The sequence below is a fragment of the Sceloporus occidentalis genome, unplaced genomic scaffold (genome assembly GCF_023333645.1).
Source record: "Sceloporus occidentalis isolate IW3139 unplaced genomic scaffold, rSceOcc1.0.p SCAF_193, whole genome shotgun sequence".
Taxonomy (NCBI): Eukaryota; Metazoa; Chordata; class Lepidosauria; order Squamata; family Phrynosomatidae; genus Sceloporus; species Sceloporus occidentalis.
Window position 1 is genome coordinate 712,366 of NW_028317173.1, and position 12,284 is coordinate 724,649.

Consider the following 12,284-nt stretch of genomic DNA (forward strand, 5'->3'; position numbering starts at 1 on the left):
TTGTCTTTTTTTGGTCTTCTCGCTCAATCAATTGAGCAATTTCTCAGGCTGTCCTTTCATTCTGATAGTTTGAAGGAGATTATCTCGTATCCCCTGTGCTTTTTCATTAGGCTTTGACGTTCCTCACCAATTAACTTGAATAATTAAAGCATTCAAAGTCTGAATCCAGTTTATGTGCCACTGTTACGACCTCTGAAATCCATTTGGCCTTAAATGCATATTGCAATCCATGTAAAAATGTTAATTAGTGGTTTAATAATGACTTGAAATGATTGATGTTTCCTAGAAGATGTCTATGGCCTATGTTTGCTGGAGTGTATCAAATATTGAACTGGAGATTTATATGAAGTTTGAGGTTGCACATCTGGAAAAAAAGAAGAAAAAGATTATAAATTCTAATACATGATTATATATGGCTGCCAAATAAAAAAATAATTCCTATCCACCCCAAATATTCACACGTGTCAATGAGAAGTAATGATTCCAACTTACTTAAAAGTCCACCAGTTTGCGCTGATATCAGCTGAGGTGGGCCACCTGAATAGTAGAGGGGCAGAAGTAAGAATATTAAAGGTCTAATATTCAGATATTAGTTAATTATAATTAGTTCTGTTATACTTTTTGGACCATGATAATAATATTGATTACAAATGTAGAGTTCTATTTGCCATGACAGCTATCTATCTATCATCTATCTATCTATCTATCTATCTATCTATCTATCTATCTATCTATCTATTATCTATCTATCTATCTATCTATTATCTATCTATCTATCTATCTATCTATCTATTATCTATCTATCGATCGATCTATCTATGTATATATCTTTTTATTGATTCATTGTGAAATTGGAATGGATGTATGCAAACATTTAAAGGCTTCATTTGAACGTTAAGGGTTTGTTCTAAATGAAGTCAGCTTGACATTATGTTGATGTTGAGGAATTTGTTCAATAAAAGCATTACAAGGTAGTCGAGTACAGATAATAAGCCGAGTTTTAGCACTTCTCAACACTAACTCATCTAAGACAGCACATGACAACTATGTTTAATGTAGATTGCATTCAAATCTGCCTTTTATGAGCAGAATATGGAAGGCACTTACCCAACATCTGTGACTAACAATCTTATATATATATATATATATATATATATATATATATATATATATATATATATATATATATATATACCATATATTTATTACAGACTAAGCACAATGTATTGACTTAGCCCTTTCTAATGCATGCAGGACCACCCGATAGATATGATTTCAAATGCAACTACAAGGTACACAATACATATAATTCTAAAAAAAAAAAAGACTAAACGTAAAGTCTCCGGTTATTTGTCAACATTGGTGGAGAAACATTTTTGAAACAAACTTAATATCACGCAAAACAAACTAACTGCAGTTAAAGTCAAAATCACACCAAAGTACCTATTGGAATTAAAATGATATATTAAAGGTTATTCATAGTTACATATTGCCTGTTACAAAACTACATTTGAATGCATTACCTTCATGACAGGTTGGTCCTAGATATCCATTTAAACAGATGCATCCTCCAGTCAAAGGATCACATTGGGAGCTCCATCCACATTCGCAGCTAAAAGTGCAGTTTGGGCCAAAATGATTCATTTTACATTCTGAAAAAACAATAAAAAGTCATGAGATTAAACATCAGGAAATCCAATCCATAATCTTATCATTACTGATAATCTACAAACTAAATACCTAACCAGTTAACGCAACTTTTAGTTCTTTTTCAACATTTTATGTGTTTTTTGCCCTTTTTTTTTTTAGCAGCGGCTGAACAAATAGAGTTATTCTACAAGAAACTTTATCTCCACAGTTCTACACACTCCTGGAGATATGACGGGATGGCAGAACAGACATACCATCTCTAAGGACCCTCCGGGCAAGTGGATCCACATGTCGGCTTAGTTTCTTGTGCCAGAAGCTAACGTTTGTTCTGTTCCTTTTGATTACGACACTAATCAAAATCAAGTGTCAAACGTTTGGCTGGTATGGGCTAACCCTACGGCAACTTCAGCCATGAGTGCACCACATGGGGAGGAAAGAGACTGGAGACAGTCACTTATTTATCTGTTTGTATTATTTGGCAAAATATTCCAGTTTTGACGATGGTGTGCTATTACGTTCCAAAAGAAAAAAAACACAGGTTTGCAAATAGAATATTAAGTTAATTTCATCAAAATTTACAATTATGAGATCTTGGAGAAATAACAAAAAAAAATCTGTAGAAAATAAATAATCATACCAAGAATACCATGCTATAAACATCTGCAGGCCTGGAGGCTGCCATTGTTATTAGTCATGTGATACTTGGCATTCCATGCTCAAACACAGCACTGAGCTGATGCTTTATGGAAATGCTAATGAAGTCCCTTGCTCCATAGACTTTCATCAGTCAGAGTGTCTCGATGGTGATTAAGACTGAGCCAGTCTGATACTTACACCAAGATGTAATCAAGAGTCAGTATGATTGTCTAGTAGATAGGGCTAAGATAGCAGAGCTAGAACACATACTAACGACTAACGGGCAGCCGCCTGAGAACATTACTTTATGCAAAAACTAGAACTATTTTTAAAAGAAAGAAAACAGAACAATATTTTTGAAAATGTATTTTTAATCCGATGGTAGTAATAAAAACATTGGTGGGCGTTCCTCTTTAATGTCCATCATTCAGTAAACTATTACCTGACACCCCTAGCATTAAAAGAATGGAGTTACTAAGTGCTCAAAAGTGCTTTTTGGAATGATGATGACAGGTAAATAACCACATATCTTTATGGCATAGTTTGTACCGAACATTCATCCAGCATATAATTAAATCCAACATTACAAACCGCTAGCTTGCTGTAATACAGCGCCTGGAAAACCCTTCACCTCACCTGAATCACAGATTTTTCCTGTTCTCCCGGGGGGACATATACACTTTCCTGAGACGGGGTCACAAGACGCGTTTCCTTCGCACGCGCAAAGCCGATGGCAACTTTCTCCAAACGTTCCCTTTTCACAGCCTTAAAAAGAAAAAAAAAACATATTAAATACGATATATATACAAAAAAATCCATATTGTCTTTGTACAAATTGTCCAGATTCAATGAAATGGACCATTCACCAATAAACAACAATAAAAGAAAAAACACTCCATGTACATAATGTAAAATCCATATACAGGATGATAATCCGTTTTCAGTTCACTGCATGATTTTACTTCTATTAATGTGTAAAAGCTTTTAAAGAAACCTAATTAGAATATCCTACTTTCCATTCCTAGGTAAATTACTAAATAATTGAGCAACAAAGCCTTGTTAAGACACCAGTTAAAATTAACCCATTAAATAGCTCAGCTATTAGAGATTGTCTCATATAATTCTGCCATGGCCGTTGTATGTGCTGCTGCTTTAACGTCCTGGTATCATACATTTAAGCCCTAATGCTTCATAAATATCATCCCATGTAGCCATACAGGGTGGTAAGAATATGGTGTGGTGGGAGTAGACATGGATTTTGGCCTGAAGAAGGGATCATCTGACCTACTGAAAATTATGGTTAATGAGTAACAGTTGTTAGTCCACCAAGAATGTTGAAGTTTCCACCATCGAGAAGAAGCCCAGATGGTTTCTGTGTTTGCTCACAAGTCTCCTACGTACACGTATCGCATGTAATAAATCGGAAGCACAAACCTTTTTCACATTTGTCTCCATAAAACCCAGCAGGACACAGACACGAGCCAGTGACGGGGTCACACGAAGCTCCATTATCACAAGTGCAAAGTTCTTGGCACATTACTCCGTGGAAACCAGGTGGACACGCTGGGCAGGAAAAAATGTCAGAATAATTTAAAATATACCTTCTAAAAATGTGATGGAATAAAAAAATAAAATACAAATTGCCATTATGTGCTATAAATGTATGTCCAAGGTATAAATGTTATAGATATTCAACATGGGTAAGTATGAGTTTTGTTAGTAGGATCCATCGAAAAGAAGACCTTTTATTTCGATGTTCAGTTCCTTATTATTTATCTACCTTCTAGGTTCTTTATAATCAAACTTGGGTGGCTTACCGTGTTCACACGACTTGCCGTAGTATCCTGTGAGGCAGTGGCAAGCTCCAGTGACTTTATCACACGTTCCATTGTTTTGGCAAGAACATTCCATTTGGCAATTGGCGCCATATTGTCCAGAGGAACATTCTGTGAAAATAAATGATGTATCATACATTGATAGAGTTTTTATATGCCTAAGGCTTCAAACAATATTTACAAGTGATCTCCTAAGAGAGATATCCTTAGCCAATTACAGCTTGTGGTTACTGATAAAGATTTTTTTGCAGTTTGCCGTGAAGGTTGATTCACTTATTACAGCTTAATATCCTGTTCATGTTTCTGATACAAAGAAATCACTTACCTTCATCACAAGTAGGTCCTGTCCACCCCAAACCACATTTGCAGGAGCCATTAACTGGATCACATAGTCCTCCATTTTTACAGGTACAGCGCTGTTTACAATCTTTTCCAAAATAGTTTTTCTTGCATACTAAAAACAGCAGCAAATTAGGTCAATTAATAAAATATTAAATGTATTTCAATTCACATCTCCGAGTAAAGCATTTTTGAAGAACGTTCTTATTTTTAACGTTTTCTACATCCCAACCTTCCAATGTCCCAGCGGTTCACTGGCTCAGTCTACCAAACGCCTTGTCCAATTCAGCGGACCTCCCACCTCCATTTAAGGTTTTTTTTCTGGAAGGTGCTACTAACACATGGTGACCTTATATGACACATTAATCAGTTTACCGTTTTCACAGTTCTGTCCGGTCCGCCCCAGAGGACACATACAATCACCAGTAACATGATTGCAGGTGCCACTTGGACCACAAGAACACACATGAGCGCAGTCCTTTCCATGTCGGCCTGAAGGACATTCTGAAATAGGAGACAATGTAAATAATGAGTATTATTTTTAGAGTTTTTCTCCAGTGTTGAGAATTTGATTGAAGACACCATTTTAAATGGTTGTATACTTTAATTACTCCTATCAGTTGTCACATCTTTGTTTTCTAGAAATAAATTGGCTGTACTAGATGTACATTCCACCATTTAAGGATTTTACAGAGTTTATGGAGGCAGGGTTGATAGAATAGTCATATAAGATTCTAAAAATGTATTGAGAAAAATGTATTCTACAAAAAAAAACCAAATATTCAATTCGGTTCCTTACCAACGCTGCAGTCAGCTCCGACATAGCCCGCCGGACAGCGGCACGTTCCCGTCGTGGCTTCACAATGACCGCCATTTTTACATTTGCAGTTGCTTTCACAATTTGGACCATACAGTCCACGGCCACATTCTGGAACATTGGACAGACAGTTTTACATGTCACAGTGACGTATCTGTGTTCTCTCATTAATATTAACATATGTGTCTTCTCACTAGGGTTCCATGGGACGCGGTCTGCTAAGGTCTAGGAGAATGATGTGTTTTCTTTTGGCTGAGAGTGATATTACTGTGTGTGTTGAAAGACTTCCCATTGGCTGGCAGAACACCAAAGCGTTACTTAATTCAGCAGTTAGATATTAGATGTTCACACGGAAGGGACTTAAAAGAGAACTCGGTGAAAGGGCAAGTAATCTCTCTGTGTAACCTAATTAGAACTGTCCTACAGAACTTTAAAGACCTTCATCTGGGTCTGGTGCCAGCGCTGAAAGACAAGGTGAGCATTTGGGTGAAGTTAATGAAAGAGCCCTCCACAGTCTGGTAACATGGATGGGGTAGTACTGGGTGAACTGATACGCCAGTCAAAATTAATTACAAAACTTACTTAATTGACAGTTGTGTCCATAGTAGCCAGGAGCGCAAATACAGTCCCCGGTCGCCGGATGGCAGTTTTGATGTTCTCCCGCGCAGTGACAAGCTTTGCCACAATTTAAGCCGTATGTCCCGGGGGTACAAGCTGCAGGTTCCAGAAATGCATTAAAATCAGTGTCATCAAACTGTTGCTATGACAGTACAACTCCTAAAAACTATAACTTCTGTCAATGGTGGTCACTCAAAAATTGGGTACAGAGGAACAGGGGATATCGTTACCTGGGAAATGTATAAATGATCTGTGTCTGAGAGTGCTCTACTATTCAAAAGATTAGTATCAGGTCAATTTGGGTTTTTTAGGTGTTGGGTTTCTAGAAAAAGAGGCATCTAAGAGAGGACCTGCTAAGAATAACGAAATATACTCCATTTTCGTAGGAGGTCTTTGCGTGGGAAACGTTATAGAAATTAGAGGACAGTAAGGGCTGTAAAGTTCTGGAATCCACTCCCTATAGAGATACTGACCACAAATGTAGGCATTACTCCTTGGCAAGAAAGGATATTCCGGGTACACATAATATAATAAGCTGCACTACTTCTTAGGCCAAAGAATGAGAAACCATGGGTTGTACTATACAATGTATCTATATTATGTAGCACTGATATACAGCACTTTACTCCTTAAAAAGTGATAAAATACAACTGTTAGTGTAGTGGGTGCTATACACTTTATCAGACCATCAGGTAAAATACCATAATATAATATGAAAAATTTGTGGGGGTTTCACTAGTTTTCAGTTTTTATAGAAAAACATTATAAAATTGAAATGTCATCCATATCTGCGTACTTTGGTCACATCCGTTGCCTGTGAATCCCGGTGGGCATCCACACTCCCCTGTGATGTGGTTACAGGCTGTTCCATGGGGGCAGTTGCAGAGGTGTGAACAGTGGTCCCCGTATGTCCCAGGAAGACACGCTAAGGAGGTCAAAAACATGTTAGGCTTCACCGGCGACAGACATTTATACAGAAAACCCTCTTTACTGAGGGGGGGGGGTGGTAAACAGAACAGCCACGCAGCAGATGTGGTAGAGGTTAATACGGTGAGGGTATTTAAACATACATGGGACAGGCATATGGCTCCTGAGTCTAAGACAAGACCAACAACTGATTAAAGTCTTTACAGCAGAAAAATGGGTAGACTAGACGGGCCAAATGGTTCTTATCTGCTGTGAAGTTCTATTGAGCAATAAATCATTAATTGGATTTACAAAAAATAATCTTTGTGGACTAGAGACTTGAAGTCCACAGACACTTACGTTTATCACAATGCCTTCCCCGCCAACCTTTGGGACAGTCACACACTCCGGTAATATGGTTACAGGACACACCGTGTCGGCAGTCACACTTTTCTTCACACCGCACACCGAATCTTCCAGGTGGACAGGCTAACGTGTGAAACAAAAAAATATTTCTTGGTTCAATCATTGGGTCTATAAAGCAGAGTTGGCATAACAATAAGGACATTATTAATCTTCTTTTTTAACCCTTTATTAGCCAGTCTTACTTGTGTTCATGCCATTCCAGGGCCTGTTCACCGACCTCCAGCTACTTCTCATGGGAATCCTACCAGTTGCTATAATGTCGGTGCATGTTTATGTTTATTCACCGTTTGCTTTAATAGTCAAGTAGCTTCACATACTAGACTTGTGCATTCGGATTCATACAAATTTTCATTTTAACAAAATTTGACAATTTTGTTCATTCATATGAATGTCCGAATACGAGGAGGGACCCCAACAAAACAGACAAGAAAGAAGTGAAGAGCTCCAAATTTTCTTTCTTGGAATTTCGTGGATTTTTCAGTTTTTCACACTCATGCTCTCTCACTCTTATTTACACACTCTCATGATCTCTCTTCCGAACCAAACGGGCGGGAATTTAAATTCGTTGTTCGAAAACGAATGGACCAAAATATTTGTATTTTTTGGTCCATTTGCACAGGTCTATTACATATCATAAAAACCCCTTACATTAGCATCATAAATTAAATATTTGCTATAGCACAACAACCTCATATGTATGCAGGACTGCGAACTGTGAAGAAATAACGCACAATGCCTAACTTTTGCATTTTTCTCAAACTAAACAAAAATCATTTCAAAACGCAAATGGTAATCACAGACTAGGCTGTAAATCCTGAGCCCATCAGCGCTCATGATACGATGCAAACGTTTCTGGCATTGGGGACGCTGAATGTCAAACAGAACCTTACGATGAACGTAAAGACAAATATTCTGCTTGAGGATCGAAGAACAGCCGAGACTTGGAAATGCCAGTGGAAATGATAAGGTTTGTTCAATGGACGACAAAAAGATTAGTGTAAACAGCATGTCATAAAGAGTCTTTGCACTTTGTCTGAACGTACGGTTCTGTCGCCAGACTAATTACTGGGTACAGTAGAACATTCTGTCTGTCAATTCTGGAAAGGACTAATGCTTAGCGGTTACATTCCAAACGTATTGATTTGCGGCAGACACATCCAACGTGAAAGGGATTAGAATAGATAAAACACACAGCGACGACATCCTACGGCGTGGCTTTCCAAGGTTACTTGGATCGACTGTTACTTATGATGCAGCGCAACTGTCTGTCTCCTAAAACTGTCACTAAATATCTTCCCCTCGACAATTCACTGAAAACTGTCTATTATCCTGTGTCCGATTTTTTAATCCGTTTATAAATTTCATTAAAGAATGGCGTTACTCCAATAATGACCACGAGTCTGCGAGTGCACAGCTCATGCGCAAACCTTCTTGCCTCGTAAGCAGATTTCCCAGGTATGATTATAAAGCAAGCAGAGGGTTAGTGTGTAGTTTCATGCGAGCGTGGTACTTGTTACTGTGTTCATGTGATACAGCAGAGACAATGGGATACATGGGAGTCAAGCTAATAAAAGAAATCTCGATTGTGACCTTTAATAGCAAATTTGTAGAATAAGAAAGGGAAGTTTCCAGGACGCTAAGATTCCATTTTCAGAGTTGGTATATAGTATATTAAACCTCCACCATCCCTTTGTGATTAATATTTTTTTTTATTGCAAAATCCTCTTATCTCCTCTATATTTATTTAGTTAGATAACTTGTTTATTTATTTTTTGTAAACAATAATAAAAATATTATTTAAATATTATTAAAAATATAATATTTAGACTGGTTGCCGTAGAAGGTCCACGTTTGGCCGGACCTCTGATTGACAACGCATAACATAAGAAGTGTGGCAGTCTAAAGCCATCATCCATGCATGTGCTTACCCGTCTGACACGATCCCCCGGTCCAGCCAGCTTGGCAGATGCAGGAGCCCGTCTCATGTTCACAGACTCCTCCATTCACACAGGTGCAGTTCTTTTGACACCCGTCACCATACGTACCTTGTGAACATTCTGGGAGGAAACGAAAAGTAATTAATTATTCTATTAGAACATTTACACAATATTTTGTACACGGATCCATTAAAAACCACTAAAAACGTCGGACAAAAATTTAAGCTGTTCAGAAGTCATTTGCCTCCCTTACAAGAGTGTTAAGTTGGTGGGACAGCACCTTTAACTATGTGTAACATTATACCTGGCTTTTATATTTTTAAAAATGATGGCAAGTTTAAGCAAATTCAAGCAATTCTAAACTCACTGCGTTCACAGGCCAATCCTGTCCAACCAGACGGACACAAGCAGCGTCCTGTAATATGGTGGCATGTTCCTCCATTTCTACAGATACATTGGTGAACACAGTTTTCTCCATAAAATCCATCCTTGCAAGCTGTAAAATAGAATATTTCGCTTATTAAGCATATGATAATTTAAAATACTTTCCCTCTTTACCATTTTGATGACATGGATGATGATATGAATTGTGCTGAGCCAGCATTTGGATCAAATGTCTTCATATCTCTAAGACTGGACTCGTTATAAGTAGATTTACTTTAAGTTTTTAACACTCTTATCTGAATTCTCTGGATCTAATGACAACTTTCAAGGGAGCAGGAACATGCTGAATGGGGTAAAGGGTTATGCTTTAATTAGGTGCCAGAAGAACCTACTGATACTGTACGTTGGTGAATTGTGTAGGTCTCATCCATAATAAAAGAAGAATGACACACGAATTTGGAGATTGATTCCTTTAGCAGGCATCTGGCTGTCGGATCGGGGCAGGTATACAAGGGATCCTAGAACAAAGCTGGATCCAACTATTCTGATAGAGTTAAGAAGGACCTTTAAACCAAACCTCAGAATTTAAGATGCTTAAAAGACCACCGCTAGGCAGATGGAATTAACTCAAAGAGACGTAGTTACAAAAGATTCCTAGGACTCTTCTGTGATTGTCTCAGCGCTGGTGCGCAAAAGAGAGTGATTTCATTTGAGATGGAAGTGATACGATGACTTCTTGGGCTGTTACTGCCAACTGCAAAGGGTTCCTAGTCTCAGCATCATCTGTGTGTCTCTGTCTGGTGCCACCAAGTCATTAACGCCTACAAAGAAGATTTCCCTAGAACGCCAATGATTGTGTCACTGATACTTAAAATTCCAAATGTACCTCGCTTTCCAGCAAGAACCAAGCAAATGATAACCACATAACAGATCAATAATATGTTTTGTTTCATTTTGAAGATCTCCTAAAGAGAAAGAAACAAGCCCGATACGAGGCCATCTCTATGCATTGACTTCCGTAGAGATGCGTGATCATTAATCTGCAGGAAATGTCGCCAAGAGGGATCTCTTTCCAATTTACCTTCTTGGCAGGTGGCTCCTCTCCAGCCGGGTGAACAGATGCATTCCCCAGTGATATGGTCACACGCTGCTCCATTAAAGCAGTTACAAGTCAGCTTACACATACTTCCATACCGATTGTGTTTGCATTCTAGACAGAAATACGGAAAACAACATTTTAGTAGTTATAAAACTCTATTGGTTCCACCTAATTAAAAATCAGATGTTTTGGTTACTTTATGTACTGTTTGAGATTGTATGAGACACATTATACTGGTGGTGAGACACATTATACTGGTGGTGAGACACATTATACTGGTGGTGAGACACATTATACTGGTGGTGAGACACATTATACTGGTGGTGAGACACATTATACTGGTGGTCTGCCACAACAGGTCAAATGTACCAAGAGGTGAAAATTCCTGTCTTGTTTTATGTGTATTTATTAGATTGAAAATCATTGCGTTCAGCTTTGTAAATTTTAGTAACTCTACAAAGTGATCACTTTGATGGAAAATAATAAAAAATATATATTTATCTTTACAAGTTATTTATCACCTATTAACAAAAACCCTTATCTATAATTGTAAGAGAGCTAACCATCAACAATAAACGATTATGTCCTCACAGCCATCAGTATCTACAGAAGCTCTTGCGGATGAAAAGGACACCCTGAGTGCTTCCCCATATTTATGTTTTAATCTATAACTTTTAACATGCAAAGAAATGTTGAATTACTATGCATCTGTTAACACTCCATCTAGAGAGGTTTTACTGCTTTATAGAATTTCATTTGGGTGAAAACACACACAATATTAATGTTTACAGATACTAAATGCTTTCAGAATCCAGATACAATTTTGCTTAAGATCAAAAATTATAAATAATCGTCCTCGGCAAGAATGTTTCAAAGGGTAAACTTGATGAAGTTATTTTTCCAGGCTAACCATGTTATAAATATCTCATTCTCTCCTACTGTGTTTTAGGATTCTAGCGATGATGACTTACTCTGGTCACACGTAGGGCCAATCCACCCATCGAGGCACGTGCACGATCCAGATACATGGTCACACTTTGCTCCGTTTCCACATTTACAGCTCTTTTCACAGTCAGAGCCATAGAAACCACCAGGACAGGCTAAAAAAAATTCATAAAAAAGAAAGAATACATCTCAGCCTTTTCTCCAAGTTCTGCCATCAATTATGCCTCTACTGTTCTAGAAGAGAAGGACATTCTAAACTACTAAAGATCCATGGATTGGGTTGAGCATTAATTCTCTTGTTCACAACATTCGTTTCTTGTCCTAATTTTCCCTCGTTGAACATATGTTCTGTCAAACACTTACCCAGAAAACAAATTATTTGCTTACATTTACTTAAGTTTAACAGAGCTTTCATCTTTTCCTGTTTTGACTCACATAAACAGTGCCATTGGCTACGTGGAGAACGGCCAAGTGGATGTCTTAAGTTTTTAATGACTATTTCCTCAAAGTGACTAATGAGCTCCGTGTCAGTCATTTCTTTCTGCCCAAGGCGATTGCTATGAGATAGAGACTCAAAATAAGTGCTTATTTCCACAGAATAAATAAACGGCTCGGAATGTTTGTCATGTCGATGGCTGTGACTCAGACCTTACAGCAGGAGTTACCCATTAATTTTGAGTAGCTAATTTATC

General features: G+C 37.9%; 1 protein-coding gene across 1 annotated transcript in view; it reads right to left on the reverse strand.

Annotated features, from left to right (window-relative positions):
- Positions 1–293: 293 nt before the first annotated feature.
- Positions 294–12,284, reverse strand: part of LOC149278356 (uncharacterized) — a 129,220-nt gene continuing 117,229 nt past the window's right edge. The window contains exons 24-39 of the mRNA XM_089502100.1: positions 11,619–11,747; positions 10,630–10,758; positions 9,532–9,660; positions 9,156–9,284; positions 7,162–7,290; positions 6,692–6,820; positions 5,860–5,991; positions 5,260–5,388; positions 4,836–4,964; positions 4,447–4,575; positions 4,104–4,232; positions 3,721–3,849; positions 2,923–3,051; positions 1,524–1,652; positions 493–537; positions 294–364 (exon numbers count right to left, since the gene is read on the reverse strand). Coding sequence (XP_089358226.1) covers positions 294–364; positions 493–537; positions 1,524–1,652; positions 2,923–3,051; positions 3,721–3,849; positions 4,104–4,232; positions 4,447–4,575; positions 4,836–4,964; positions 5,260–5,388; positions 5,860–5,991; positions 6,692–6,820; positions 7,162–7,290; positions 9,156–9,284; positions 9,532–9,660; positions 10,630–10,758; positions 11,619–11,747 — 1,925 coding nt within the window. The remainder of the gene's footprint in view (positions 365–492; positions 538–1,523; positions 1,653–2,922; positions 3,052–3,720; positions 3,850–4,103; positions 4,233–4,446; positions 4,576–4,835; positions 4,965–5,259; positions 5,389–5,859; positions 5,992–6,691; positions 6,821–7,161; positions 7,291–9,155; positions 9,285–9,531; positions 9,661–10,629; positions 10,759–11,618; positions 11,748–12,284) is intronic.